General features: G+C 39.2%; 2 protein-coding genes and 1 long non-coding RNA gene across 5 annotated transcripts; 1 reads left to right on the forward strand and 2 right to left on the reverse strand.

The window, feature by feature from the left end:
- Nucleotides 1–1,665: 1,665 nt before the first annotated feature.
- On the reverse strand, nt 1,666–19,422 carry LOC135074432 (zinc finger protein 853-like). 3 transcript variants are annotated; one of them, XM_063968726.1, is made up of 13 exons: nt 19,265–19,422; nt 17,588–17,723; nt 16,539–16,659; nt 15,669–15,779; nt 14,187–14,270; nt 12,518–12,615; nt 11,574–11,717; nt 10,780–10,881; nt 9,874–10,021; nt 8,452–8,680; nt 7,504–7,670; nt 5,956–6,110; nt 1,666–4,920 (listed from the first exon to the last, which is right to left on the reverse strand). In XM_063968726.1, the coding sequence occupies exons 2-13, from the start codon at nt 17,705–17,707 to the stop codon at nt 4,789–4,791; spliced, it is 1,611 nt and encodes a 536-aa protein (XP_063824796.1). In that variant the 5' UTR covers nt 17,708–17,723; nt 19,265–19,422; the 3' UTR covers nt 1,666–4,788. The 3 variants fall into 3 exon arrangements, with proteins under 3 accessions (XP_063824796.1, XP_063824795.1, XP_063824794.1); XM_063968725.1 differs by lacking the exon at nt 19,265–19,422 and adding an exon at nt 18,981–19,240; XM_063968724.1 differs by lacking the exon at nt 19,265–19,422 and adding an exon at nt 18,061–18,549.
- A 142-nt stretch (nt 19,423–19,564) lies between these two features.
- LOC135074922 (uncharacterized) lies at nt 19,565–20,258 on the reverse strand. The gene is made up of 2 exons (XM_063969295.1): nt 20,073–20,258; nt 19,565–19,976 (listed from the first exon to the last, which is right to left on the reverse strand). The coding sequence occupies exons 1-2, from the start codon at nt 20,159–20,161 to the stop codon at nt 19,670–19,672; spliced, it is 396 nt and encodes a 131-aa protein (XP_063825365.1). The 5' UTR covers nt 20,162–20,258; the 3' UTR covers nt 19,565–19,669.
- A 3,614-nt stretch (nt 20,259–23,872) lies between these two features.
- On the forward strand, nt 23,873–25,478 carry LOC135074923 (uncharacterized). The gene is made up of 4 exons (XR_010257912.1): nt 23,873–23,980; nt 24,101–24,272; nt 24,616–24,738; nt 25,102–25,478. It is a non-coding gene; the product is annotated as an uncharacterized LOC135074923 (long non-coding RNA).
- The last annotated feature ends 442 nt before the right edge of the window (nt 25,479–25,920 follow it).

Here is a 25,920-nt window from a genome sequence, read left to right on the forward strand (position 1 = left end):
AAGTTTGAGTAACAATCAACATTTATCTAACGACATTGATTTTCAACTGTTTGTTAGTACAGTCGACAGCATATCAGACCAGTGTTGGCACTAATCAATTAATTTTTTAATCAATTAATTAATTTGATTAATTTTAATCATGATTAAATTAATCCTGATTAAAATAATCATGATTAAAAAAGTAATCATAATCATGATTAATTTGTTAATCATTAATCAATAATCATTAATTTGATTAACTTGATTAACTTCTTAAATGTTCTATCGAAAACAATGTTAAAACATTGAATTCTAATATTAGATGTTTGTTTTTAGGCTACAATTCTATGACAGGTCATATCTAGATAAATATAAGGTAACCTAGACTGCCCCCCGCCCCCTCCCTCTCTCGCTGAAACTTCCGGTGCAGTCTTCCGAGCTCCCGTAGGAGGATATCAGTCCACTTCCCCTACCGTTCCAGCACTTACTTGCAACCCCACACTCCCACCACCTGCCCCCCACCCCTAGCCTCCCCTGAAACTTCTGGTACGAAGTCTCCTGCACCTCCCCAACACGCAAAACCTCCTAGCTTAGCAACCCCACCCTTCTATTGAATTGCCCACGCGTGGGCCTCCCCCCGAAACTTCTGGTACGAAGTCTCCTGCACCTCCCCAACACGCAAAACCTCCTAGTTTAGCAACCCCACCCTTCTATTGAATTGCCCACGCGTGGGCTTCTCCCCGAAACTTCTGGTACGAAGTCTCCTGCACCTCCCCAACACGCAAAACCTCCTAGTTTAGCAACCCCACCCTTCTATTGAATTGCCCACGCGTGGCCCTCCCCCCGAAACTTCTGGTACGAACTCTCCTGCACCTCCCCAACACGCAAAACCTCCTAGTTTAGCAACCCCACCCTTCTATTGAATTGCCCACGCGTGGGCTTCTCCCCGAAACTTCTGGTACGAAGTCTCCTGCACCTCCCCAACACGCAAAACTTCCTAGCTTAGCAACCCCACCCTTCTATTGAATTGCCCACGCGTGGCCCTCCCCCCGAAACTTCTGGCACGAACTCTCCTAAACCTCCCCAACACGCAAAACCTCCTAGTTTAGCAACCCCACCCTTCTATTGAATTGCCCACGCGTGGGCTTCTCCCCGAAACTTCTGGTACGAAGTCTCCTGTACCTCCCCAACACACAAAACGTCCTAGTTTAGTAACCCCACCTTTCCGTTGAATTGCCCACGCTTGCGTCTACCTTGGGAGGGGGGGGGGGGGACTTCTACCCTATCGTCAGCCAGCCCGCTTAACTTCTATCCTGCCCCAATTTTGCTGGAGGATACCGGAAGAATAGAAGGAATTGTGAGAAACAAAACTAGTGCGATAAGTGTTTTGAGTAGTGAAAATTAACGCAGTTTTTTGGGAAAACGACAGTACAACTCCAGATCCCCCCTTTGCTAGATATTTTATAAGTCGCGGGTACCTTTTCATACACTCCCAACCCTTTTCTTATGAAAATAGTAGATAGTTAATCAAATAATCAAATTAACGATTAATGATTATGATTAATTAATCTTAATCAAAATTTTTGATTAATGATTAACTAATCATAATCAAAAAAATTTGATTATGATTTTAATCATTAATTTTTAATCATTAATCAGATTAACTTTTTGCCAACACTGTATCAGACTATACGTTTTTTACATTTTATTTTTGTGGCTATCATTTAATTGTCACTACATAAAATCCCAGTGTTTAGATTGATTTGCCGTCGTTTGTACGATCGTTTTCCGTAGACCGGGTAGAGATGTGACAAACGAAACATTTTAAACATACAACCGCTTACAAATCGCCACATATTAGGCCTCTGATGGTAGCTAAAAACGCATGTATTTAAAATTTCATCCGCAACATATGACTTAACCACTTGTTAGCTCTCGCGGCAGCCATTATTTGTCCACCGATGTCAATTATCCTATTGGTCAATAGGACGGATCGCATCGTGATTATTGATAACCACTTCAAACCCCGATTAGTATTTTTTATTCATTTACACCCGTTGCGTTACGGCAATTTTTTGACGTTAACAAAAACTAAGGGACGTAAAATTTTATCCAGGAACGAGAATAAAAACATTTAGGTACAACTAGTTTAAAATATGATAAGATAATAAAATTGTCATGCTATTTGCTGTTTCATTAACATTTTCTACAAGATTTTTCTGAAAACTGCTTCACCAGCGGAAAGCCACTTCCCTGGTGTCATTGACAACCTACTTTTTTAAGTGCAAAGACTATTCTAATATCAATAGAAGACACATTATTGTCGTGTTTACAGAAAACAACACTTGAATAATGTAAAGAACATTCTAAGATGATATTTTTGCGAATCCTATTGGCTAATGACATTTAGCAAATCTTATTGGTCATTGACTATGGTTCATCTCTCAGTTAACAATTCGCTTATCGCGTCTTAACACGTCGCCGCACACGGGCCACCGGCCACAACCACAAAACTGTAGTTTTCATACATTTTGGATTCGCCGCACACGGTTGACGCCGGTGGCCGCCACATGCCACTACAGAGGCTGTCGCGCGCTGTAGCCACTTCTAGCTACTTGTGACAGCGTTTGTGTCTGTGGCCACATGGCCACCGTGTGTGAGTGAAGACCGCTAAGAAGGATGACGGTATTATCATGGCGACATTTCCAACATTTAATTTTAATTAGTAACGATATAAATATCACAGTTTAAAATGATATTTACACAGTTATTGTTCCTCTGACAACTGTCCGCTGGTTGATACAAAATACCATCAACAATGATATGTATCCTCATTGTGAATTAACTGTAAACTAAGCCACCTATATTTAATTGTTCCTATTCTAAATTACTAACTAGATCAGTTAATTAAAAAGAAGCTTAATCGAAAACGGAAACTTACTCTAATGTAAGCGGCATAACAATGTCAATGACTTATACATTGTAGACTTTAGAAGATCAACTTGCTACCATGAATTGGATAATACAGGCAAATTATGACGTACGCGTCCGTAGGTTATGTTTGAACCAAGATAGTCTTGGAGCCAACAGACTAATGTGTATATCAGACTTAGACTGACCTTGGACATAATAACAAACGTCAAACGCAGAGTACGCGCAATGAATGCCAACATGCGCAGATTTTTGGGAAAAGGAAGAAGTGCCAATATGTAGGGAAGACGAAACTCCGCTGGTCTAATATGGACCCATGCATGGACTTTAATCATTAATGTACGAACGCGGCATTATAATATATGACACCACTATACTGAAATGATATCAATTTACACTATAATTAAAAAAAACCTGACTAAATCCTCAAATGACAACTAAAAACTTGTCAGAGTGAATAATGCCATAAAAAACGTCTGGGAACCATATATAAATAAACAATAAAAAAAACACAAAGCCAAAAAAGAACAGTCAAAAAAGGAGATCAGACTAGTTTGATTTTTCAACATGCCTTGATCAATAAAATGTTGTAAATAAAAAATATGTAAAAAATAAATAAAATAAATGTAGGGTAGATTGTTGTCAGTTTGCGGAATACACATTTTGATTTGTATTATCCAATGTAATAAATGAGCCAGTAAAAACTCATAGAATCGAATAAGGTACCACGAGTTTATCCACAATTACATACTATTTCAAAATAGCCACAAGATTGTCCGTACCCTGTTCACACGCCGGTGTATTTACATGTTTATTAAATTCAAGGATTTCAAGGATTTATCAAAATTGTAAACAAGTGCCGCTATCTTATTCTTAATCTCAAATCAATTCGAGTAATTTTGTGAAAAATGTTTACTTACAAATACGACGAAATAAGTCTTCGATAACTTATTTTACTGTACATAAAGCGAATCATGTGTTTAAAAGCTAAGTGTAATATTACCTTAGATCTATTGTCTTCTCTCTCTACAGTCCAACATCACTTATGCTTCAATACTGTCTCCTTAAACACTTGTAAAACACAATTCCACACAAATTCGAGGGGTCGATCCTTCCGTCATGGTCTCGGAATATTCTTAACACTTATCGATTCGCCTTCGTCGCTAATGAAGGTACCACATGTTTGCCAATACCCTGTTTCGCCTTTTGGGAGTCCAAATCGCCAAGAAATTTTGTGGTGGTGAGGCCAGAGTCAACAAAATCTCGATTGCTTGTAATCTTTGATTTGATTAACGCGATGGATTTCTTTGGTGATACGGAATCTTCGACTGATCCAATCAACGTTATAGACTTGAAATAGCATACCCCAAATCGTTTTCGAGCGAGTCCTTCACTTGTTACTTTCAGTGTCCGGACAGTCCTCCCACGTGTTAAGTATGATGGCGAGCATCACCAATCAACGCTATAGACTTGAAATGCATACCCCAGATCGTTTTCGAGAGCGAGTTCTTCACTCGCTAGTTTCAGTGTCCGGCCAGTCCTCCCACGTGTCAAGTATGATGGCGAGCGTTTCCAATCAACGTTATAGATTTGAAATGCATACCCCAAATCGTTTTCGAGCGAGTTCTTCACTCGCTAGTTTCGGTCTCCGGACAGTTCTCCCACGTGTTAAGTATGATGGCGAGCGTTTCCAATCAACGTTATAGACTTGAAATGCATACCCCAAATCGTTTTCGAGCGAGGTCTTCACTCGCTAGTTTCGGTCTCCGGACAGTCCTCCCAATTGTTAAGTATGATCGCGAGCGTCTCGTCCAGGTCGTCGCCAGGGCCCCCGGGGCCCGTGGGGCCCGCGGGGCCCGGCGGGGCGCGCTAGGGGCGTCACGAGTGGTCGGCGAGGAGGGCGTCGAGTTGCGCCTGCGTGTCCTGCGACGCCTGCGACGCTATCGTAGACATCACGTGCTGCGGGATGTTGATCTGAACGGGCACTTGCATGTTCGAACTTGTCGGGACCTGAACAAATGAAAACAGACTTCAGTACTTGCGAAACGGTCTGTTGGCACCAGTGTCTATTGCCTAACAACATACGTGAGAAGTAAAAGAAGTCTACTAATATAAAAATGGCAGGAAAAAATATGTGAAATGCTTCCACGATCCAGATGTATTTGTAAAATACAGGTTTAAACATAACAGGTGGTGGAAAATGCACATAATTCAGTATAATATGTAACCTTACAGTACGTGTTTATTTGTAAAGTGCTTTCGACATGCTCTAGCAATAGAAATTAATGGAACATTCCAGTTGCAAGACGGTGTTCTATGAAGTAGTTTCTATCCTATTAAGAACACACGATCTGGGGAATGTCTCGGGAAGCATCTGAATGAGGGCAGCGCTGAAAGTTTTGCCCATCATACCATAAAATAATGATCCTTATCGCCATATTTTTAGACAAAGGGGCAAACGGGTTTGAAACCGGTCGCTGTGGAAATCCTTGGTGGAGGCCTTTGTCGAGCAACCACCAGGCCTGTTCATCTCCGCGAGTTTACATCGAAAACAAAACACGCACGATGGCCCCCTACAGGAGTACTATTCGACAAGGCCTCACATACGAGCGAACATTGACTCACGCACGCGTATTCTTGTGTATGATGGAAAAAAAATAAAGAAAATGGTGTACTAAATACTGTGCAGTATTTAACTGCCGAAATAATAATAAAAACACAGAATGTACTTTTTTAAGTTGCCTCAAGACACTGACAGGTAAATAAGTAGTTAATATTATTCATGATAAAGTCATGCTAAATCATGTATTTCCTCCGCCATTTTCCGCAGTTTGGCACCTCACGTCACATCATTTTACCGAAGTCAGCCCTATAGCTTCGGCGCAGTGCCGATCACTGACGTTTGTCAACAAAATGGTGCTTGACTCTTGAGACAGGCTAAATTACACCATATTGTTAATGACATTGAGTATAATTTTTTTAAATACCTTCGCGAAGTAAAACTTTTGTACGTAGTACTTATTATTATTCAGTGTCGGCACTCACATGTATGGTGATCTCGGGCAGCACAGCATCGGAGCGCGTGGTGGTGATGGCAGGCGGCGGCGGCGGCGGCTGCGCGGGCGTGTTCTGCTCGTCGCGCAATCGCTTGCTCTCGTGCGAGCGAGTATGCTTGCGTAAGTGGTCTTTGCGGTAGAAACCTGACGAAGACAACACCAATATTATAATCTTGAAATAAATATCTTTGAACAAACACTGAGTCATCTAGTCCTTAGGCTGGTTTTAGAGTCACGCTGACCGTCAGCGCTGACAGTCGAATTGTATGAATCACTATGTCACTCAGGAACGTTCCCTTCAATTACATACATATTGATCTGTCAGCGCCGACGATCAGCGAGCGGTCAGCGCGATTCTAAAACCCGCCTTAACTAAGCAATACTTGTGCAGACGATAAATAATATAACAGCTGATCACTAAATTATTTTTTAGATCGGATAAGGTTTCTTACGTACTGTATAGGGGATACCCCATTTGAACAAATAATAATCAGATCACGATCATCCTGTATTGTATTGCCGACCCCTGGCCGTTATGCTGCGGTCTATTATAAACGCTGTATACCTCGTACAGCGTCACGCCGTAAGCTGCGTCACAATGCTTACTATAGAAATGTGTTGTGGTGCCTTTCAGTCGTTAACGTCGGCGTACGGCATTGATAAGAACGTTTGATGCTGACGTCGCGTCGTACAACGCGTAAAGCGTTTAATAGGAGACCGTAGTCTAAGGCCTGGTTTCCACCAAGGCAGTGGCAAGTCACCAATGCGCTGGACCGACCAAGTGAAATTGGCAGTGGGAGACGGCGTATGTGACTGCACCAGACAGTCTGCCAACAGAGAGAGATGGCGGGAGATCGTGCGGCGAGTTGTATTCGCCTCTACAACCCATGTGAACAACGCCTCAACGTGACTACGACCGCTCTGCCAAGACCGTAACGAATAAGAAGAAGTGAGAAGAAATAGGGCCTAAGCGCTCCTGCACACGACGCCGCCGCCGCGCCTTTGCACTGTTTATACGCGCCGCGTGAAGCCCGCTGCCTCGATTATTGCCGAAATTATGCTTTGACGGCGCGGCGACGGCGCGGCGGTGACGCGGTGGCGGCGTTGTATGCAGGAGCGCTAAAGTGCTTGTTCACGTTGACTCGCGGGCGCGGTGACGAAATATCAAACATATGTAGTGATTCCAAGTGTTCACGTACGAAACGCAGGTGCGGCCTAACTAGCGGGCAAGCTAGCGACTGGTGCGCGCGGAGCGCTCGCGGTAATTTCAACGTGTGAAGATGTTTGTGTGTGTTCATGTCAAACTAGCGGCGGCGCGCGCGTTTCACTCGCGACGTCAGGTAAGTTCAACCAGTTTGAACTTGTCGCTACAAACGATAGTACGTCACACTCGCGCGAACGCCTGGTGGTTAATGTGAACACGAGCTCGCAACGTTTCCCGCGCCCGCAACCGCCCCCGCGCCCGCGCGTACCTACGTGAACAAGCACTTATAAGGCGTTTTCTTCCCAAACAAATAACCATAGTTAAGTGACTCACCCTTGCCGCACTCGCCGCACATCTCGCTCTTGACGCCGGAGTGGATGACGGTGTGAAGGTTGAGGTGCTCGCGCCGCTTGAAGCCCTTGCGGCACACGCCGCACACGTAGGGCCGCTCGGGGTTGTGGCCCAGCTTGTGCCGCTCCAGATGCTCTTTGCGCTTTAGACTGCAAAACAAAGGAGTTTATAAACTTGTCTTTTTTTCCGTATACTTCTTCGTCTGTCCTTAACTAAGTAATGTTCATCGTAATGCCGCGTAACTAGAGCATTGGTTCCCAAACTTATTTGAGACGCGCCCCCTTTCAACCATACAAAAAATATAATTCATGCTTATTCATGTATTTCCTCCGCCATTTTCCGCAGTTTGGGACCGCACGTCATATCATTTTACCGAAGTCAGCCCTATAGCTTCGGCGCAGTGCCGATCACTGACGTTTGTCAACAAAATGGTGCTTGACTCTTGAGACAGGCTAAATTACACCATATTGTTACTGACATTGAGCATACATTTTTTTAAATACCTTCGCGAAGTAAAACTTCTGCACATAGTACTTATTATTATTCTGTGGAAATACATGATTTAGCATGAATTATCATGAATAATATTAACTACTTATTTACCTCTCAGTGTCTTGAGGCAACTTAAAAAAGTACATTCTGTGTTTTTATTATCATTTAGGCAGTTAAATACTGCACAGTATTTAGTACACAATTTTCTTTATTTTCTTCCATCATACACAAGAATACGCGTGCGTGAGTCAATGTTCGCTCGTATGTGAGGCCTTGTCGAATAGTATCCTGTAGGTGGGCCATCGTGCGTGTTTGTTTTCGATGTAAACTCGCGGAGATGAACAGGCCTGGTAGTACTTATATTATTCTGTGGTATACTCCGTATGACCATAGTATAGTAATGATTATACTATGGTCATACGGAGGTTGCAGACTCACCCAGCCCCGCAAATGCCGCAGATGAATCTCCGCTCTATTTTGTGCACGATAAGGTGCATTTCCAGCTCGGCCTTCTCCTGGTACCGGGCGGGGCACTCGGGACAGCAGAACACGGGCGAGCCGTCGGCGCCGGTCGCGATCACCACCTGCCCCGGCTTGGGACGAGCGGGCCGAGGAGGTTTTTTCTTGTATTTCTTCTTCTTTTTGCTGGTGATACGGATGGTGCCGTCTGGAAGATTCAAGTTAGTTCTTAGCACGTATATAATAAATAATAAATAAATAATAGCTTTATTTCTATTAAGTAGTACAGACTTAACATTTTCAGCGGCTTCTGCACTAAGCTCACGCTTGTATCACAACTGTAACACAACTCTAAAAGTAAATTACAGTAGCAGTCGGACAGTTTTACTTTTAAGCTAGTGGCAAAATGATATGTAAGGTAATATTAAACAGTCAATTAAATACTATTTTGATAACAATTACATTATAGGAAATTGAAATTTAGAATTTTTTTACATTTTTAAACAAAAATTGGAATGTGCGGTTTTAATTAAAAATCTTAATTAAAATTGGTAATAGGAAGGTGAGTGCGTGCGTATATGGATGGCTGATTAATATAAATACAGTGAAATGAAGGAAAGCTAGACAAATAGATAATGATGATGAATATTCGGACAAAACATAGTGGCAGTAGTCACTACTGCTCTGGCGTAAATATGGTCCATATTGCGCAGATAATATGAATCATCTTCAGTCAGCACGGCCACGTTGATAGTCGTCGCGCAAGGGGCATTAATACTATTGATGTTGCGCAAAAATGACCCTTATCACGCAGACAATAAGGTTGCATTCACCTTACTGTTGTAAAATAAAAATGGCAAACAGCGCTGCCATTTTCTCTTGAATGAAAATTACTCTTATCACCTAGACAACAAAACTCAGCCTTCAGCCATCACCGCCTCGTCGATGAAGTAGCGCCAGTGACACATCCTACTGCTGTTATATCAAAATGACCCTTATCACGCAGACAATAAGACTCACCTTCCCCCAGCACTGCCTCGGTGATGTCGTCGCGCTGCTCGTCCGCGGGCTCGACCTCGATTTCCACTTCCACGTCCTCGATCTTCTTCACCTCGCCCGGATTCAGTCGCAGGAACTGCTGAAGGGTTTCTGGCAGTGCTTGCGTTTGAAACTTACCACGCAGACAATAAGGTTGCATTCACCTTACTGTTGTAACGTAAAAATGGCACTTACCACGCAGACAATAAGGTTGCATTCATCTTACTGTTGTAACGTAAAAATGACACTTATCGCGCTGACTATAAGATTCATCTTCAGCCAGCACGGCCGTTGATGGAGTTGACAGTCATCCCTCAGCTGCAATGCTAAAATGATCCTTATCACGCAGACAATAAGACTCACCTTCGCCCAGCACGGCCTCGGTGATGTCGTCGCGCTGCTCGTCCGCGGGCTCGACCTCGATCTCCACTTCCACGTCCTCGATCTTCTTGACCTCGCCCGGATTCAGTCGCAGGAACTGCTGAAGGGTTTCTGGCAGCGCTTGGGTTTGCTGGTTGAAAAGAGTTATGATTAAAGTACGGCCAACTAGCAGCGATACAAAAGGTCGATTCGACTGTCGAACTGAAAATCTATTCTGTCTCTTCCCATCTTGTGTATTTGTCGTAATGTCTCGTTCTCCCGCCAAAATATGTCAAAGTCAAACCAGTGCTATTCCAAATGACCATGACATTAGGTTTGTTTACATTTGGTATCGCTTCTCGTTGGCCGTACTTTAGACTTGAATATGGTTTAAATTGTATCCTAATACAAATCAGCATCAAATAGTTCGTGACACCTAAAGTAGCCAAAAAGATCGCAACACGTCTTTGTTCCAATCAGAATAAGGTTGTATTGTCAACTTTTTGGCCACTTTGGGTATCACGAACTGTTTGACGTAAGCGTAAGTTATTTGAACATAATAAGTAACTTCTCGCTGTTGCGCTGACGCAAGTTTTGGTCTATCGCGGAGTCTCCATTTTTCTTGCCAAAAGCATAATTTTAAAATGATTGTGTAAAATCGCTTTTTACAAGTCATTTTGCAGAAAATAAATTACGATTATCTGATCAGTTTAAAAACAGGTAGTACACGCTACGTAAACAGACCTCATACCCAGGACCTATGACCTAGATACCTGGTAGTAGACCTGGAATAAGTGAAATCACTGGAATTGAACGCCAGACATAGCGTACAGAGCAGAAGTGATGTTCCTACAGAAGTCTAAAACCATCAATAACGATGAATACATTATAAACTGTAGCAAGGCTTACCTGTGGCGGCAGCGTGTTGAGATACTTGATGAGGTCCTGCTGGCTGCTGCTCGTCATCTGCCACGTGGAGCTGTCGCTCGTCTCCGTGCCTTGCGAACTCTCCTACAAACAACGTATTCTTTGTATAATAATATCTCATCTTGGCATAGATATCTACTTCGAAGAAAAAAAACCTATGGTTCATAAACACTTGTTCCTCTATTGCACAGGTGGTAATAACTGTGGTAAAAACCTTGGAGACAAATTATTGAGGTGCTAAACTAAAAGGTATTAGTAAGCCAATTAGTCAATACTGTATTGCATAATTAATGTCATTTTAATCTCATATTGGTCATAATCTTACTAAGTAACTGGAATGCCGACAATTTTAAATTTATGAATTTGTATTAGCTTTGCTTCTTTATTTATTTATTTTATTGTCGGCCGTTTGGTGTAGAGGTTCGAAACGGACTACTATTCCGGAGGTAGCGGATTCGATTCCCGCACAGTACAAACATTTGTGTGCATGAACATCTTTGTTTGTATTGGACTGGGTGTTTTCTATGTATAATAAGTATGTATTTACAAAAAAAAAGTATTTAAGTATGTTTATATCCGTTGTCTAGTACCCATAGTACAAGCTTTGCTTAGTTTGGGACTAGAAGCGCAGTGTAAAATGTCTAAGGATATATATTTATTTATTTATCGTTACGTGCGTACGTAGGTAGCTACGTCTTAACGTGGCATCATACATTTACACTTCACCTTCCCCATACATTTTATTGATTTTTTATATTAAGTTTAAAATTTCTTACGTCATCACACATGTTGTCTTCGCACTCCTCCTTGATGACGATGTTGGCGAAGGCGTTGTTGTTATTGTTACTTGTGTTGTTGTTGAGCGCCTTGTTGTCGTCCGGCCCGTTGATTATGATTTGCTGGTTCGGCATTATGAACACCTGGCACATAAAATAATGGTCAGTTTATTAGGATTATAAATAACTTAAGCCTAAGGCGGGAATCGAACCCACGACCTTTCGCTTGCCGGGCGACTGCTCTTCCACCTGAGCTTCTACTTTATTAGGAACTAGCTTTCCGCCCGCGGCTTCGCCCGCGTGGAATTTTGTCTGTCACAGAAAAACAGTATCGCGCGCGTATTTGCTCACCGTTTAGACCTACCTTGGACTACGACAAACATTTTAAAACCAAAATCAGCTCAATCGGCCCAGCCGTTCTCGAGTTTTAATCAGACTAACGAACATCAATTCATTTTTATTTATATAGAAGATAGATAGATTAGTAAATCAGTCTGAAATAAATATCGGAGCTAAAGAACGAGTTTACCTATGCAAAGACAGACGAGTAAAAAAACACTCCTTAGAATGAGATATGTACTACGGGAAGTGCGCAAACGCATACTATTTGTATAATAATAACGCCGCTCATAGAGAAAAATACAATACAATACTGCGCTGTTTGCGTTGGCGGGCGTAGATAGCTTTGAAGCTATCATGCGCAAAAAGTGCGCATCATTACTGTACAGAAAGCGCGGCAGTTGCCATAGCGTACTGAAGGAGATAGCCGATAGTGGGGATTGTCCACTTGATGTCACCACAAACAAAAGGGTATCAAAAAAATGATAAAAAAAAGTATTTTTACTAACATTTATGGATCTGTTATCTCAAAATAAATACTTTTTATTTTTATTTATTTTATTTATTAGTTACCTAACAAAAGCTATCAAGACATTGTAGTGTACCTGGTGCTGTGGTATCTGGTCCTTGCTGTCCTGCGGCTGGGCCTGCTGCGCCTGCAGCAGCTGCATGTCCTGCGGCACCGCCGTCAGCACCTGCAGGCCTGCCGACACAACCACGTTCAACTTAACTCAATTTAAAATTCCTTTATTTGCATGGTCTATTAAAAATAGTGCTTACAAATCGTCAAATATTACAATAAAGAAAATATAAGACTAATAAAAAAACTTTTAAGTTTTGCTCTTACGGAGCCTTCACATGTCTCAATCATTTTGCCCTACCGCACTTCTACGGCGCTTCGAGACTAACATTTGGCAAGCGCCGCGCAGAAGCGCCGCAATATACTGTCACACTTCAAATAAAAAGAAGATTATTTATTGCCAGCTTAACTAAAACAAAACACGACACTAGGCATTACTGTGGATAGAGGCAGGTTACACTATAGTCCACGCCAATATAAACTAACAATACATCTAAAGAATACCTAAAGTCAAAACCGTATGTATAGCGACTTGGTCAACCTATCTTTGATACAAAGGAATGTGTTCTTACTACTTTTTAAACAAAGGTGTGACAAATAAGGAAATATCTTGTGTTACCGACAATAACAGTAATTTTTACTTTTTCATTTCGGAAATGCCAAATGTTATTTTATTTTACTGAACTTTGTTAGTAACTGTGCAAATTTACCCAAAAACCAATAATTATTACATCCAATAAAAAACGGGTGCATAGAAATAAATACTTGGTGAAAACATTTGAGTCCCATGAAAATATTTTTAAAGTGCTCAAGTGTGTTGAAATGTTAATACACACACATTGACATATTCAATTAATCACCTGTTCTCATATACCTGAGATATAAAAATGTTTTTAAATCGAATTAATTAAGATCATTTGAAATATTTAATGTAAAACTTATTTTTTAATTAATTTGCTTTAATCATACATTATTTTTTATATTAATTAATAGAAAAGAATAAGCACGCAATATAAAATTGTTAAAAATAGTTTTCTCAATGAAAGCTGAATATCACCAGTCTTTAGTCACGAAAGGCCAGTATTTTGACAAATTAGTTATCCGTTTTATTTCTCTGTCACGCAAGTTTCCAAAAATGGTAACATAATAGACAAATGTCTACATTCTAGTGAATGTTCAGGATTTACTTTCACTTTTTTTTTGTTTGTTTATTCGATTCTTTCTTTAGTATATCCTTTGGATGTTGTACAGTCAGCGTCAAATAGTTCGTGACACAAGTGACCAAAAAGTTGACAACACACCCTTATTCCAAATTGTAACACAGAGGTGTTGCGAACTTTTGGCTAATCTGGGTATCACCACAGAATAATAATAAGTACTACGTACAGAAGTTTTACTTCGCGAAGGTATTTAAAAAAATGTATGCTTAATGTCATTAACAATATGGTGTAATTTAGCCTGTCTCAAGAGTCAAGCACCATTTTGTTGATAAACGTCAGTGATCGGCACTGCGCCGAAGCTATAGGGCTGACATCGGTAAAATTCGTATGTGAGGCCTTGTCGAATAGTATCCTGTAGGTGGGCCATCGTGCGTGTTTTGTTTTCGATGTAAACTCGCGGAGATGAACAGGCCTGGTATCACGAACTATTTCACGACGATTGTACGTAAAACTATATGCTTTTATGTATATTACCTTCAGGCAAACCGTTTTGTCCAATAAGTTGGAGACCGCCGGCTTCATTCGCCTCTGGAGAATACGCCACAGTGAGGACAGCACCTGTATTTTGAACATATTGGTCAATAATAATAATAAATAATTCCAGTCGCAAAATTGATCAGTATGGAAAGGACAATGGGCAAAATGGTACCCGGCTCCAATAGATATGCTTCTAGTGTCATTTGAAAGGTCTTACCAAGACGAACAACATTTACTATGGCCACCAGCCTCAGATCTGGTTGCGTTCGAAGATAAACATACTTTTTGTGTAGTCGAAGTATCACACGTGTCCATCGTATGGTATTTAGGTTATGCGAGGCATGAAGGGTTTACTGCTCCAGCATCCTTCCTTAACTCTATAATTATTTATAGGGATAATAATTGTGAAATAAATATTTTTCTTTGAAGAACTACTACCCCTTATTAATAAAAAGTTACACCTAGGATGAACCATGGATTAAAATGACATTTCCATACCAAATGACAATTTAAGCCAGAGTTCAACTAGGGTGTAACTTAATTTTATTAATAAAGGGGTTAGAGTTTTATTACTTCTTAAGGATTTTATTATGGGCTGCTAAAGCGAATAAACCCACAAGACCCAATAAGTCCACCCACAAGATGGACCGACGACCTCATAAAGGTAGCGGGAAGGCGCTGGATGCAGGCTGCAACCAACCGCCCATTGTGGAAATCATTAGAGGAGGCCTATGTTCAACTGGACGTGCTATGGCTAAAATGATCATGATGATGATGATGAAAGAGAATCAAGGCCTAATAGCTTGGGTAGTTCGTCGTAGGTATAATCCTATCCTTTTCAATGCTTCTTTTAGTTATATTAATAGATCTTAGTCATAGTACATACTCGTATACATGGATGATTGTGTTATACTTTCTTATAATACTTAGTGGAATTACTGCTTTCAAAACGTGAATTAGAACTGGCCCCATAGCAGATATTTTCCTACATCTAAAGGCCTTTTGAAATACATATTGGTTATGGCTATTGGAGCGGGTACCACTTTCCATACATTTGTGCCCATCATCCTTTCTCTTAGTTAAAACAGTTCTGACACAAGCAAAAAAGTTTTTTTTTGTCAATCTTGATATTTTAAAAAGATTAATTGGGCTATGGAATTGGAATTATATGAAGTCTTATTATTATCTATAATATAAAAATAAATCGCAAAATGGGTTGATAAGCGTATTTAAGTCAACGCCTGGACCAATTTTACCAATTCTTTTTTTTTTAATGTTCCTTGAAGTCCAAGGAAGGTTTTTACGGCGAGAAAAATTCGAATAATTTCCGAGCAAAATTCAACCCTTAGGGGGTAAAACGGGGTCTACGCGTACGAAGTCGCGGGCAACCGCTAGTAGGAAATAAAATTATGTAAGTTCAGTTTTCTCTTTTGTTTTTGTAAATGATACAGAGATGAATTCCTACATAAATCATAATACCTTGCTGGAATCCCTGTATAGGTATTTGCATCTGGTACTTCGGCTGCTGCTGCGGCTGCAGCGTCAGGTTCGGACTTAGCACCTGGATTTGCACCGTTGGTTGAGGATCGCCTGAAATCATTATTATTTTCAATTCAATTCAAATTCTTTACTGCTTTCATATGTTACATTAGAATTTATTGTGCTGTTAAGTACTTTCAACCTTTTAAGCTCTGTTTTTGCGCGGCCAGCTAAAATATTCAGAAAAAAATAGAGAGTAAAAACGCGTCATCTGGACCAGCTGCAGGGTTTGAACAACATAAGATAAACTCCATATTAAAATCGGTTATTCCATTCACAAAAATAATTTCGAACCAGTTCAACCGTCCATCAAACGTTTCCATTAAAAAATCTAGGCCCGGAAATATCACGTTTCATAAGTGACAGAGCTTGTTTGGTGGAATATAGTCACGCACTTGGCTTTATTAAGAGCATTTACAACAATAATTACGAACTAAGTTCAGTCGTCCATCAATAATTTCTAAATCTAGGCCTGGCAATGCCAGACATTTCATAAGCCATCGAGGTTGTTGGTGGGACATGTTATCTATCACGCACCTGGCTTTTTAAGAGCATTCACAAAAATAATTTCGAACCATCCAAGTTCAATCGTCCATCAAATTGTTTCTATTAACGAATCTAGGCCCGGCAATGTCAGACGTTTCATAAGCCACAGAGGTTGTTTAGTGGCACGTTATCTGTCACGCACCTGGCTTATTAAGAGCATTCACAACAATAACTTTGAACCAAGTTCAATCGTTTCTATTAACGAATCTAAGTCCGGCAATGTCAGACGTTTCATAAGCCACAGAGGTTGTTACATTCACACACCTGGCTTGGCGCCAGGCAGCGCGATGGGCACAGAGATGAGGTGCGGCGCCGCCTGCAGCTGGCCGTCCAACGTCCGAACGTACTGCACGCCTTCGCCTAGACCACCCACCATGCCTACCACCTGGAAAAAAAATAACACATGAAACAAGGAGTTTGAATACAGTCTCTTTTAAAAATAGATGCAGAGTTTCTTTAGTTATGGAGCATGGAGTTTCAATATGTATTTTTTTTAAATTGAGATATACTCACGAAGCAAGGAGGTTTAATAAGTCTCTTTTAGAGCAAGGATAAACTCCTCCTCCTATAAACAATTTTAACTTCTACCTTCGCACTCACAGCTTTCTGCATAACCCAGGGGTCTACTGGCTGAGAATGCTCAAATAGCATTAAGTCCACCTTTTGTGCTATTTTATTGTGCAATAGTTTTATAATTAATTAAATAATTAATAAACACGAGAAGGCTTTTTATGAATAGAATTTTAGAGTACAAACGTTTAAGCAGTGCTTTCTACCACTGAATAGACTTCACTAGGATAAACTTCTCCTCCTTTATACGAGAAGGCTCTATGAATAGAATTTATGAGTACAAACGTTCAAGCAGTGAGTTCTACTACTGAATAGGCTTCACTAATGTTATTGAGGTAAAAAAATATGTGAGTGAACATTCGTTTTATTTTAAACAAAAAACCTGAAAGCTTCTGACCTTACTTAGGTGTATTGTCAACTGTGGGAATTAGCAAATGCATATTCTTGCAAGGGTGTCCGTTTATTATAATTAAGATATTTATTACTGCCTCAATGTCATATGGCTATTTTAATTGGACTATTATTCGAAGACTCATATTGTAAGTGTAGATTTAGGCTGCGTTGCACCATCTTACTTTAACTTTGACAAACGTCAAAAATCTATCAAACTTCATACAAAAAACACCGTTTAACGTTATAGTTATGATCAAAGTTTGGTGGTGCAACTCTGCCTTATACCTGTGTGTTACTTCATAATATCAATCAATAAATGTAAAGATGATGAAGAGAAATAAATGAATTACCTGTTGCAATGTATTTCCATTATTTGAAACATTTTGCTGTATCTTGGTCACAGGCAGTTGACCGCTGGTAGTAACAAAGTGGGTGCCCGTGGCACCCACCGTTGAGTAAGCAAAGTTCATCTCAGATTCCTCTTCACTGCGAACAAAGTGCATACTTTAAATAATTTTTCTAACAAAGTACAAAATTCTTAGTCTATTGGATAAGGAAAACATTCAAAAACTTTTCTTTCTAATTATTTGCACACCAAAGATGCAAAACAATCTGCAAAAGTGAAAGTGATAATCATTATTGCCTGGATTTAATGCAAAATCATCACTTTCCACTACATCGTTACATAATATTTTCTAGATCAAGTATCTAATAAATTGATGATCATGAGTAAAACTTTGTTCGCTAACTCAGATTGTTATGGTATCATTGTTTAAAAAAAGAAGCCAACATCTGCAAAAAAAGAACTTATGCAACATCATACCAAGAGGAATCCTCTCTACTAGGCATTTTCTGCATGTCGCACATCGTACGCCTTCGCGCCGAGCGGGAGAAAAACAAAACAAAAAACACAATCCCACTTTGGTCACGCACAAACCACCCGGTACCCCCACATCCCGCGTCCCACCACTTCACGGGACTACCGCCGGCACAGGGACACGATGGTAGGGCGCAGACCACTACCGACTACCAAGCACACCACACTAGAATTAATTCAACGACGGTGAGAGGCGAAAGATGATCGCGCACTAAGAAAGTAGGTTAAAGAAAGTTTTTTATGCTCAGCCGATAGTCAACCAGCAAGTTTGTTATACACACTGCCAGACAATTGGAGTGTATGTATGTGCATGTTGCTCTAACGTGATCCTCACTTTCTCTTTGCTGTACTTTCACAAGACAGAGGTGTGGTTGTGGTTCAGTGCCTGCGAGGAGCCTGATTGGGTAATAGCCTGCTCGTTGCCTTAAACGATTTGAGTATTTCAACCAATATTTTATTATTATATAAAAGTAAAATTTGATAGATTAATTAACGAGTGGAACTTAATAGTTGGAGTATAATTAGCTGTGAGTTGCAACATTGTATTTTAGAAAGTTTCATTGAGGTCATTGCCATAAAATCTAAACTAATCATGCAGATATTTTGTTTGTTTGTGGTGATTAAAAATGAAAATTAGGTCAAGTTTTTCTTTTGAACACAAATGTTAGGAATTGCAACAAAAACATTGAATGTAAATATTGAATGTTTGGTAAATGAAGACAAAGGATTGCAAACAATATGGCCGGATGGTTAGGCTTAGTTACGCAATTATCTTGTAGCATCTAAAAAGTAATTCATAAGTTTTGAAGGGATATCGTTAGGTCGTGGGCGGAACCAGACAGATATCGAAGGTTGTTCACCCCTACCAGTTCAATTTGCCCCGCTGAGCGTCCATCACGCGCGGCGCGACGCATCCCCACCAAGGTGCGGGATCCCCTCCATGTGCCTCCGACACCAAATCACTCCCGCTCCCGACTCCTTCCTCCACCGGCAGGAAAATCGCGAGAGGAGGGGTGGCTCGGTCCTCGCGGCACTCTCTCGACAGCGCTCCGGCCGCCACGCGCCCGCGTAACGGTAAAAAGAAGTACCGCTTCGCAAAATAGGGTCACGGATAAAATCACACGTAAACAAATCAAGTTGATACACTTACCTTAAATTTTAATTTTCACTATACACAAATGTTTAACAACTTCCAGAAATGTTATTTTTCTTTGGATTCATATTTTCTGTGATCACAACAAACACCACAGCCCCTTCTCTTTTACCTTTTACAACAAAATGAAATCGGCCATTGTTGTTTAGACGTTACAAAAATTTATCACCAGATGGCGTACCGATAGCTTGTACATGATTGGTTGAAATTGTTCACATTTTGACATAATGAATCATGGCATTTTTTTGTGGAGAAGATGGCAATTTTTATGGAGAAGAAATAAAAAGGAAAGAAGCCTTATTTTCTTCAAGACTTTTATTACAAATATTTATTTTAAATACACGCTAATACAATAGGCACAACAAAATAAAGGTACACAAGTCTTAAGTCTAAATTACACATCTAAAATGGAAACTGTTGCCCAGATCTTTGAATCCTCTCTAAATGTAACTCAAATAACAACTTATTTTCGTAGAAATAACTGCTTTGAGATGAACTGACCCCTGGGTCATAACTTGGTCTTCTATCAGAATCCGACGACGAGCTGGGTGAAGACATACCAGCCTCCCCATTGATACCATTAACTTGACTAGAATTATGGTTTTGAGAAACAACACTTGTTGAGGATAGATTGTTGTTTATATGCAAATTATTAATTCTCTTCGATAGTGGCATAAATTCACATGTATCATCTTCACGGGATCTTTTCCTGAAAGTAGGGAACAATTAAATACACTAGTTTTTGTAAGTACATAAACAAACAATGAGGGTTAGAACATCATCATTCTTTGATTGAGGTAGGTACCTATTTTCTGTCATATTTCTGAAGAAATAATTTCCATTGCTACCAAAACTGGTATTCCAATTCAAAGCAGATTCTTCTCCAAACGTCATCTGTCCACAGGTTCGTCTGAAGCAGTCTGAAGATTGATCAAAGTTTGATAATTTTAGCTGACAAAATTTGATACACCAAGAAATGAAAATGACAGCCCTTGACACACTACGCAAAAGCAGCTGTTTATTTTTTTTTCTTTGTAGGCAGCCAGCCAGTAACGCCATCTGTCATTTTGCCTTACAACAAAATGTTTCTATATAGTGGTAAAACAAAACGCGTTTAGATATAATAATAATCAAAAGGCTGCAGTAAGTAATAATTTCGTTATAATTTTCTTCTACATATAAATAACTTAGGTTACTTTATGAATAAAATTTACAATGAATATTATTGGATAAATCATTGTACTTTTTTTTTGTTACATGTGAACAAAACGTTGCCTTAGTTTCGTTTGACTTGCATAGATGTCACTACTCCCGCGTATTGCCGCAGCGACAAAAGATGGCAGCACTTGGAGTTTATACACGCGCGCTTTTTACCCGACTGCGCCAGAAGGAGGGTTAGTTACCTGACTGTAAAAGAAGTTATGGTAACATTTTTGTTGTTGTTTCCAGCTTGGAAATTTATGGTGCCACGTCCGTTCTTTCCAGTTATTTTGCCACGCTTATTAAATAGTTAATGGCTCATTGTAAAAGGGTTCCCAAATACCTTTAGTCATCTGAAGTAGATATTCAACACACGAGTCTGCACAACTACAGAATAAGTAATAGTACTTCATTAGAGGGCTTTATTAGAGGCCAAGCTGTAGATCCTGGGCTCCTGGCTACACAGGAGTTGCAGTGGTGGAAAGGTGTGGTGGGAATGGGATTAGTCCCGTTATACATATTGAGGTGGTGTTTACCTTAGTAAAATTTACTTACTACGTTGTATGTCTGATACGAAGGTCTAAGACATTTTTTCAGAAATTATCTCTTTTTTCAACCTCTTAAAATCAGCCAATCCATCCAATGCACCTACTTACTTGAAAGCCATGCCAGTCCGTGACTTCACCTGAAAAAAATGCACGCTGCACTGTTCGGTTTTCCAAAAACAAATTATGTACCTACCTAACTTTATGCGTTGCATTGGCTTTAGCTCGTGGGATTTGGTCATCTGAAATCCGAATCCATTTCATGTACATCATGCCTTACTACAGAACATTTAGAGCAGACCATGTAGGTAGGTTGTGTATTTGAGACTCCCCGAGTAGAGTAATCTAGAAACGATTCGTTCAGTCCAGAACTCCAGCCAGAGTAACCCAGAGTCCAGACCAAATATTGTACCGAATGTCTACCTACCCATAATAGGCTAGTTTCCTAAAAAAATTTTTTTAGTCCGTCATGTTTAATATCAAAAAATATTGGACACATAAGTATATTTTTATTTGTCAATCTAACAAATAATTACATAGTTATGGTGCGATGAAGTTCCGCACGACGTCACTCACAACGTGCGGCACTTTTGTGCAAGCATTGACGTCACGGGCCTCTTCTTATGAACTTTGGCGCGCTTTATCTCTTTAAATTTTCATTAGTTTGAAAAAGTGAAAAATACGTGTAGAGTATTTTTTGATAAGTTAACTGACGGACTAATTAAAACTCTTGCTTTTCGACCCAGGAAACATCCCTATTATGTATCATTTGCCAATCCTATGCCCATTTATTGAAATTGATTTCGAATGTTTACTTAAATGGTATCGTACTACCTGCGGGTAGTTCATGTCCAAAGAAGGCTTGAAAGAGACACTTAAATGTTGATTTCTCAGTATGGGAAACGAGGCTGCCGAGCTTGGCTTCGTAAGTGTTATGTATTGTAGAGAACTTGTTACATCATGTGCTTTCGGAAACAATTAAATGTTTTAGTTAATTATCATGCGGAACCCTTAGAAGGAAAAGTAGGTTGTTGCTAAAGAACTGGCAAGGGAAAAATGTTAATTTATGAGGTTGTGTCCGTAGTTGTTACCGCATTTTTGTGGATAAAGTTAACGGCTTAGCAGGGTTCTGGTAAATAAAGCGATACAATACATCATCAATACTGTTACTGTAGATACTGGATACAGTTAATTAAGGTCATTTCTATCTTTATTATCCGAGAGCAAATCAGATCTCAATAGGTACCTAATTCAGGTCATATACTGTAGGTCCTCATTTCGTTTATACCAAGTCGGCTGAACCATTTAAGAACCTAGTAAGGGACACTTTTTCAGATTTTCGTTTTTTGTCATAAACCACCTTAGAATTAAGGTCTCCACAGGATGTGAAGACAGAAATCGCTCTATTACACTTAACACCGGAGAAACGCGTTGCTAAAAACCTAGTAAGTCCAATTCAAATCTGCAAAAACCATTATCAAAACCTAGCAAGTTACAATGACCATTTAAAACCTAGTAAGTGCATGGACTTACTAGGTTTCAAAATGGTCAATGTGACTTACTAGAGGTAAAATGCTACTGTAATTTAAATATTATTTCGAGTTCTGTTGGCTGACACTCGATAACCATATCAAAATCTGGGGACTACATGAGTACTGATTCATATTCGATTTTGATTTTGATTTTTACGAGGCACTTTTGTCAAAAAAATAATTTTTAGTGTTAGTAAAGAGCATAAAACTTGCAATTTTTAACTAAATATATTCTTTTATTCCATAAAGTATACTTTAGTAACTAATCTTTAATATAAACATCGGAAGTTATCCAAATCTTTAAGCATCTTAGCAGGGCAAATGAAAATGCGTTTTTTCGCTCTCCTGTAAAATTTGCTCCGCTGCACTTACTAGGTTCTTAAATGGTTCAGCCGAAGTAAGTAAAGAACTTCCAAAGGAAGGAAGTGTAAAATGTAACGTAGTTAGTAAGTACGGTTATGTTTAAGAATTAATTACCTACTTGCACTTGCACTTTACAGTATTCCATGTTTCCATTTAATTACTACATAACTAACCATTATTTTCAGTGTTTCAGGTATAATTGAACGTTGTAGCATAAATGGAGAGGAAAGTAAATCAATCGCTTTGACTTTATAGCATTAGTGAGCCTCATCGGTATAATGAAAGATTATGCAAAAAAGCATATCATCGTCACGCATGGTCAACTATTTCTCTAAATGGTAAGCAATATCTGGTCATCCCTCCAGCTGTCAACGGGGAGCGTGTTTTCGCTGCGCATCAGAGGTGCGATTGTGTAAAGTTGTTCATGGATGGACAATGAATACAATTGATCATCGATCGTATAACTAAATTCGAATTGTGTAATTTTGTCCATTCCATGAAGACCGAAAAGTGACCGGTCGTATAAAATCGTTTCATGGATTTGCGTTTTATTATTGAAAAACATACGCTAAAACTCATTATTTTTTAACAAATAACAAATCAAATCCATGTTCAAATGCAGTTTTTTTTAATAAAATTTTATGATTGCACCTTAATAACATACTTTTATTCATAAAAACATTGAATTCGAACTAAAAATTTACCTCTGCAAATCATATAACCAAACGCATAGAACGAATGAAATACGAGTTTCACTACCCGCCCCCAGGTGGCATACATACTTTAAGGCTAGGCAGGCTAAGTTGACTACTACTCTACAATAGGTGGCGTTAATGGACTACGAAAAACGACGTGAAATGTTTACTTCTTTTTATTTATTTATACTTTAATGCCAAAATTTTAACCTAAGGCGAACTTAATCTCACATTTAATAAATTATGTATAAATAAGTGTTTTGAGAAGTAGTATTTTAATCTATGTTCTGTGAATGACAAGTGTTATCTGTCAAGTGTCAAAAAACTTGAAAAACTTTTACGAAGTTTGATTTTTGTTAAATTTGTTTATAAACACAAGTAAGTATAGATTATTACACTAAATTAAGGCATTCTATCAAAAATTAAAACAACCCAAGTTTCAATAACTACTCCTGTAACTTTGGTTTCTTCATATCAAATAATCAATTTCATTTTCAGTGCCAAAGGCAAGAATAATTGCCCACGCCAGATGGAGACCCAGCTAAATAATGTAGTAACAGCGCGTGGTCGTGTGATGAGGGTTCCTTGACTTGAGTTCTGGCGCAACACGTCCTGGGCACTAAACAAGATTGGGGATGGGACGTCTAAAGAGGTGCAAGCCTGGAAAACGGTAAGGCCTATTTTTATTGACATTAACCAATAAACTGTTCAACATACTTACACAACATAACATTATTATGACTCTTATAATGCGAACAGCTAGGGACTGGAATTTGTTGCCTGCTGCTGTCTTTCCCGAAGACTATAATCCGGGTGTTTACAAGGCGAGAGTGAATAGGCACTTACAGCGCAGATATGTACCATCCTAGACTGCATCCCACTTAACACTTGGTGCGATTGTGGTCAAATACCTGCCTCGTTATGCATAAAAAAAACAGTGACTAAGATTTATCACAATTTTTCAGCCACATTCTAGCTAGCAGCTAACATGTTTTTTTTGTTTCTCATTGCAGCTCTCGTCTTGCTCTACAGCACTTGCACTTGTCCCACCATCTACCAGTGTTGGAACTCTTCCAATAATTTCCCACACCCAGGTGGAGAATACTCCAGTTACTGCTACTACTACTCTAAAATATGTAAGTTAAATAATGGAATATGATAATGTATGTTTATATTATTATTATGTATGAACAGTATGATTTATGTTGCACAAATAATGAAGGTATTTTTAGTAGCTTTTGCCAGCGGCTTCACCCGCTTAAAATTTAGTTTGTCACAGATTGTCATAAATTATAGACTGTATGTTAATCTAGGTTACAAACAATAATACTGTTAAGTTTACACAAAATCCGTTCAGTAGTTTTGGCGTGAAAGAGTAACAAACATCCAGACATTATGACATTCAAACTTTCGCATTTATAATATTAGTAGGATAATAGATATGTGTTGTTGCTATATCCTAGCTAGCAGCTAACATGTTATTTTGTTTGTCATTGCAGCTCTCATCTTGTTCTACAGCGCCTGCACCTGTCTTACCATCTACCAGTGTTGGAACTCTTCGAAGTGTATTAATGATTATTATTTTAGTAACCATAAAAGTTTAAAACAATACATTTTATTGCATAATTATTTGTTAGCAAAAACGACAAGTACAAATGAGTAGGGAGGCTGTTGATTTTTCATGGTTATTTTATATCTTGTTGATTGTTCCAAAAAAAAACTAAGTTTTCAAGAATGCTGTGATTAAAGTACCTATAGTATTATATTTAAAATGAAAACTTAGTTTGTAAAGAGACGAAGGCTGACCACAAAAGAAGTACTTATAGCTGTCTGTGTCTGTGTAAAGAATTTAAATAAAAAGATGTGTATATTTAAACAGTTTTCTTTATTTTATTAGTCATTTATTCCTGTAAATAAGCCCACACAGGGCACTTATGTCCCAACATAACTTTACCCTACCACTTTGGCAGTATTGTGGGTTAAGGCTGATTAAAACGTGTTAAGTACATAAGTAGGTACCTACCTAACTACTTTATTGACTTAATTTTAAGTAATTAATTGCGTAGTAGTATAGTACAAAACTTAGTAGTAAGTTTCAAGTCAAAATTTAGATTGTGCTTGTGTTTTAAGTACGTGCAATTTAATCACGTAAAATTAAGTGAAAAACACTTATCTACTTAACACGTGTAACTCAGCTTTTAGTGCTATAGTTGTTGATGAAAAAGAACTCTTGTGTCTCACTAAAACTTATTTCCATTAACACCAAGCACTCACCGCTTACCACACTTTATCTTTCAAAGAAATAAATTAACAATTTG

This window comes from Ostrinia nubilalis, chromosome 9 (assembly GCF_963855985.1).
Source record: "Ostrinia nubilalis chromosome 9, ilOstNubi1.1, whole genome shotgun sequence".
Classification (NCBI taxonomy): domain Eukaryota; kingdom Metazoa; phylum Arthropoda; class Insecta; order Lepidoptera; family Crambidae; genus Ostrinia; species Ostrinia nubilalis.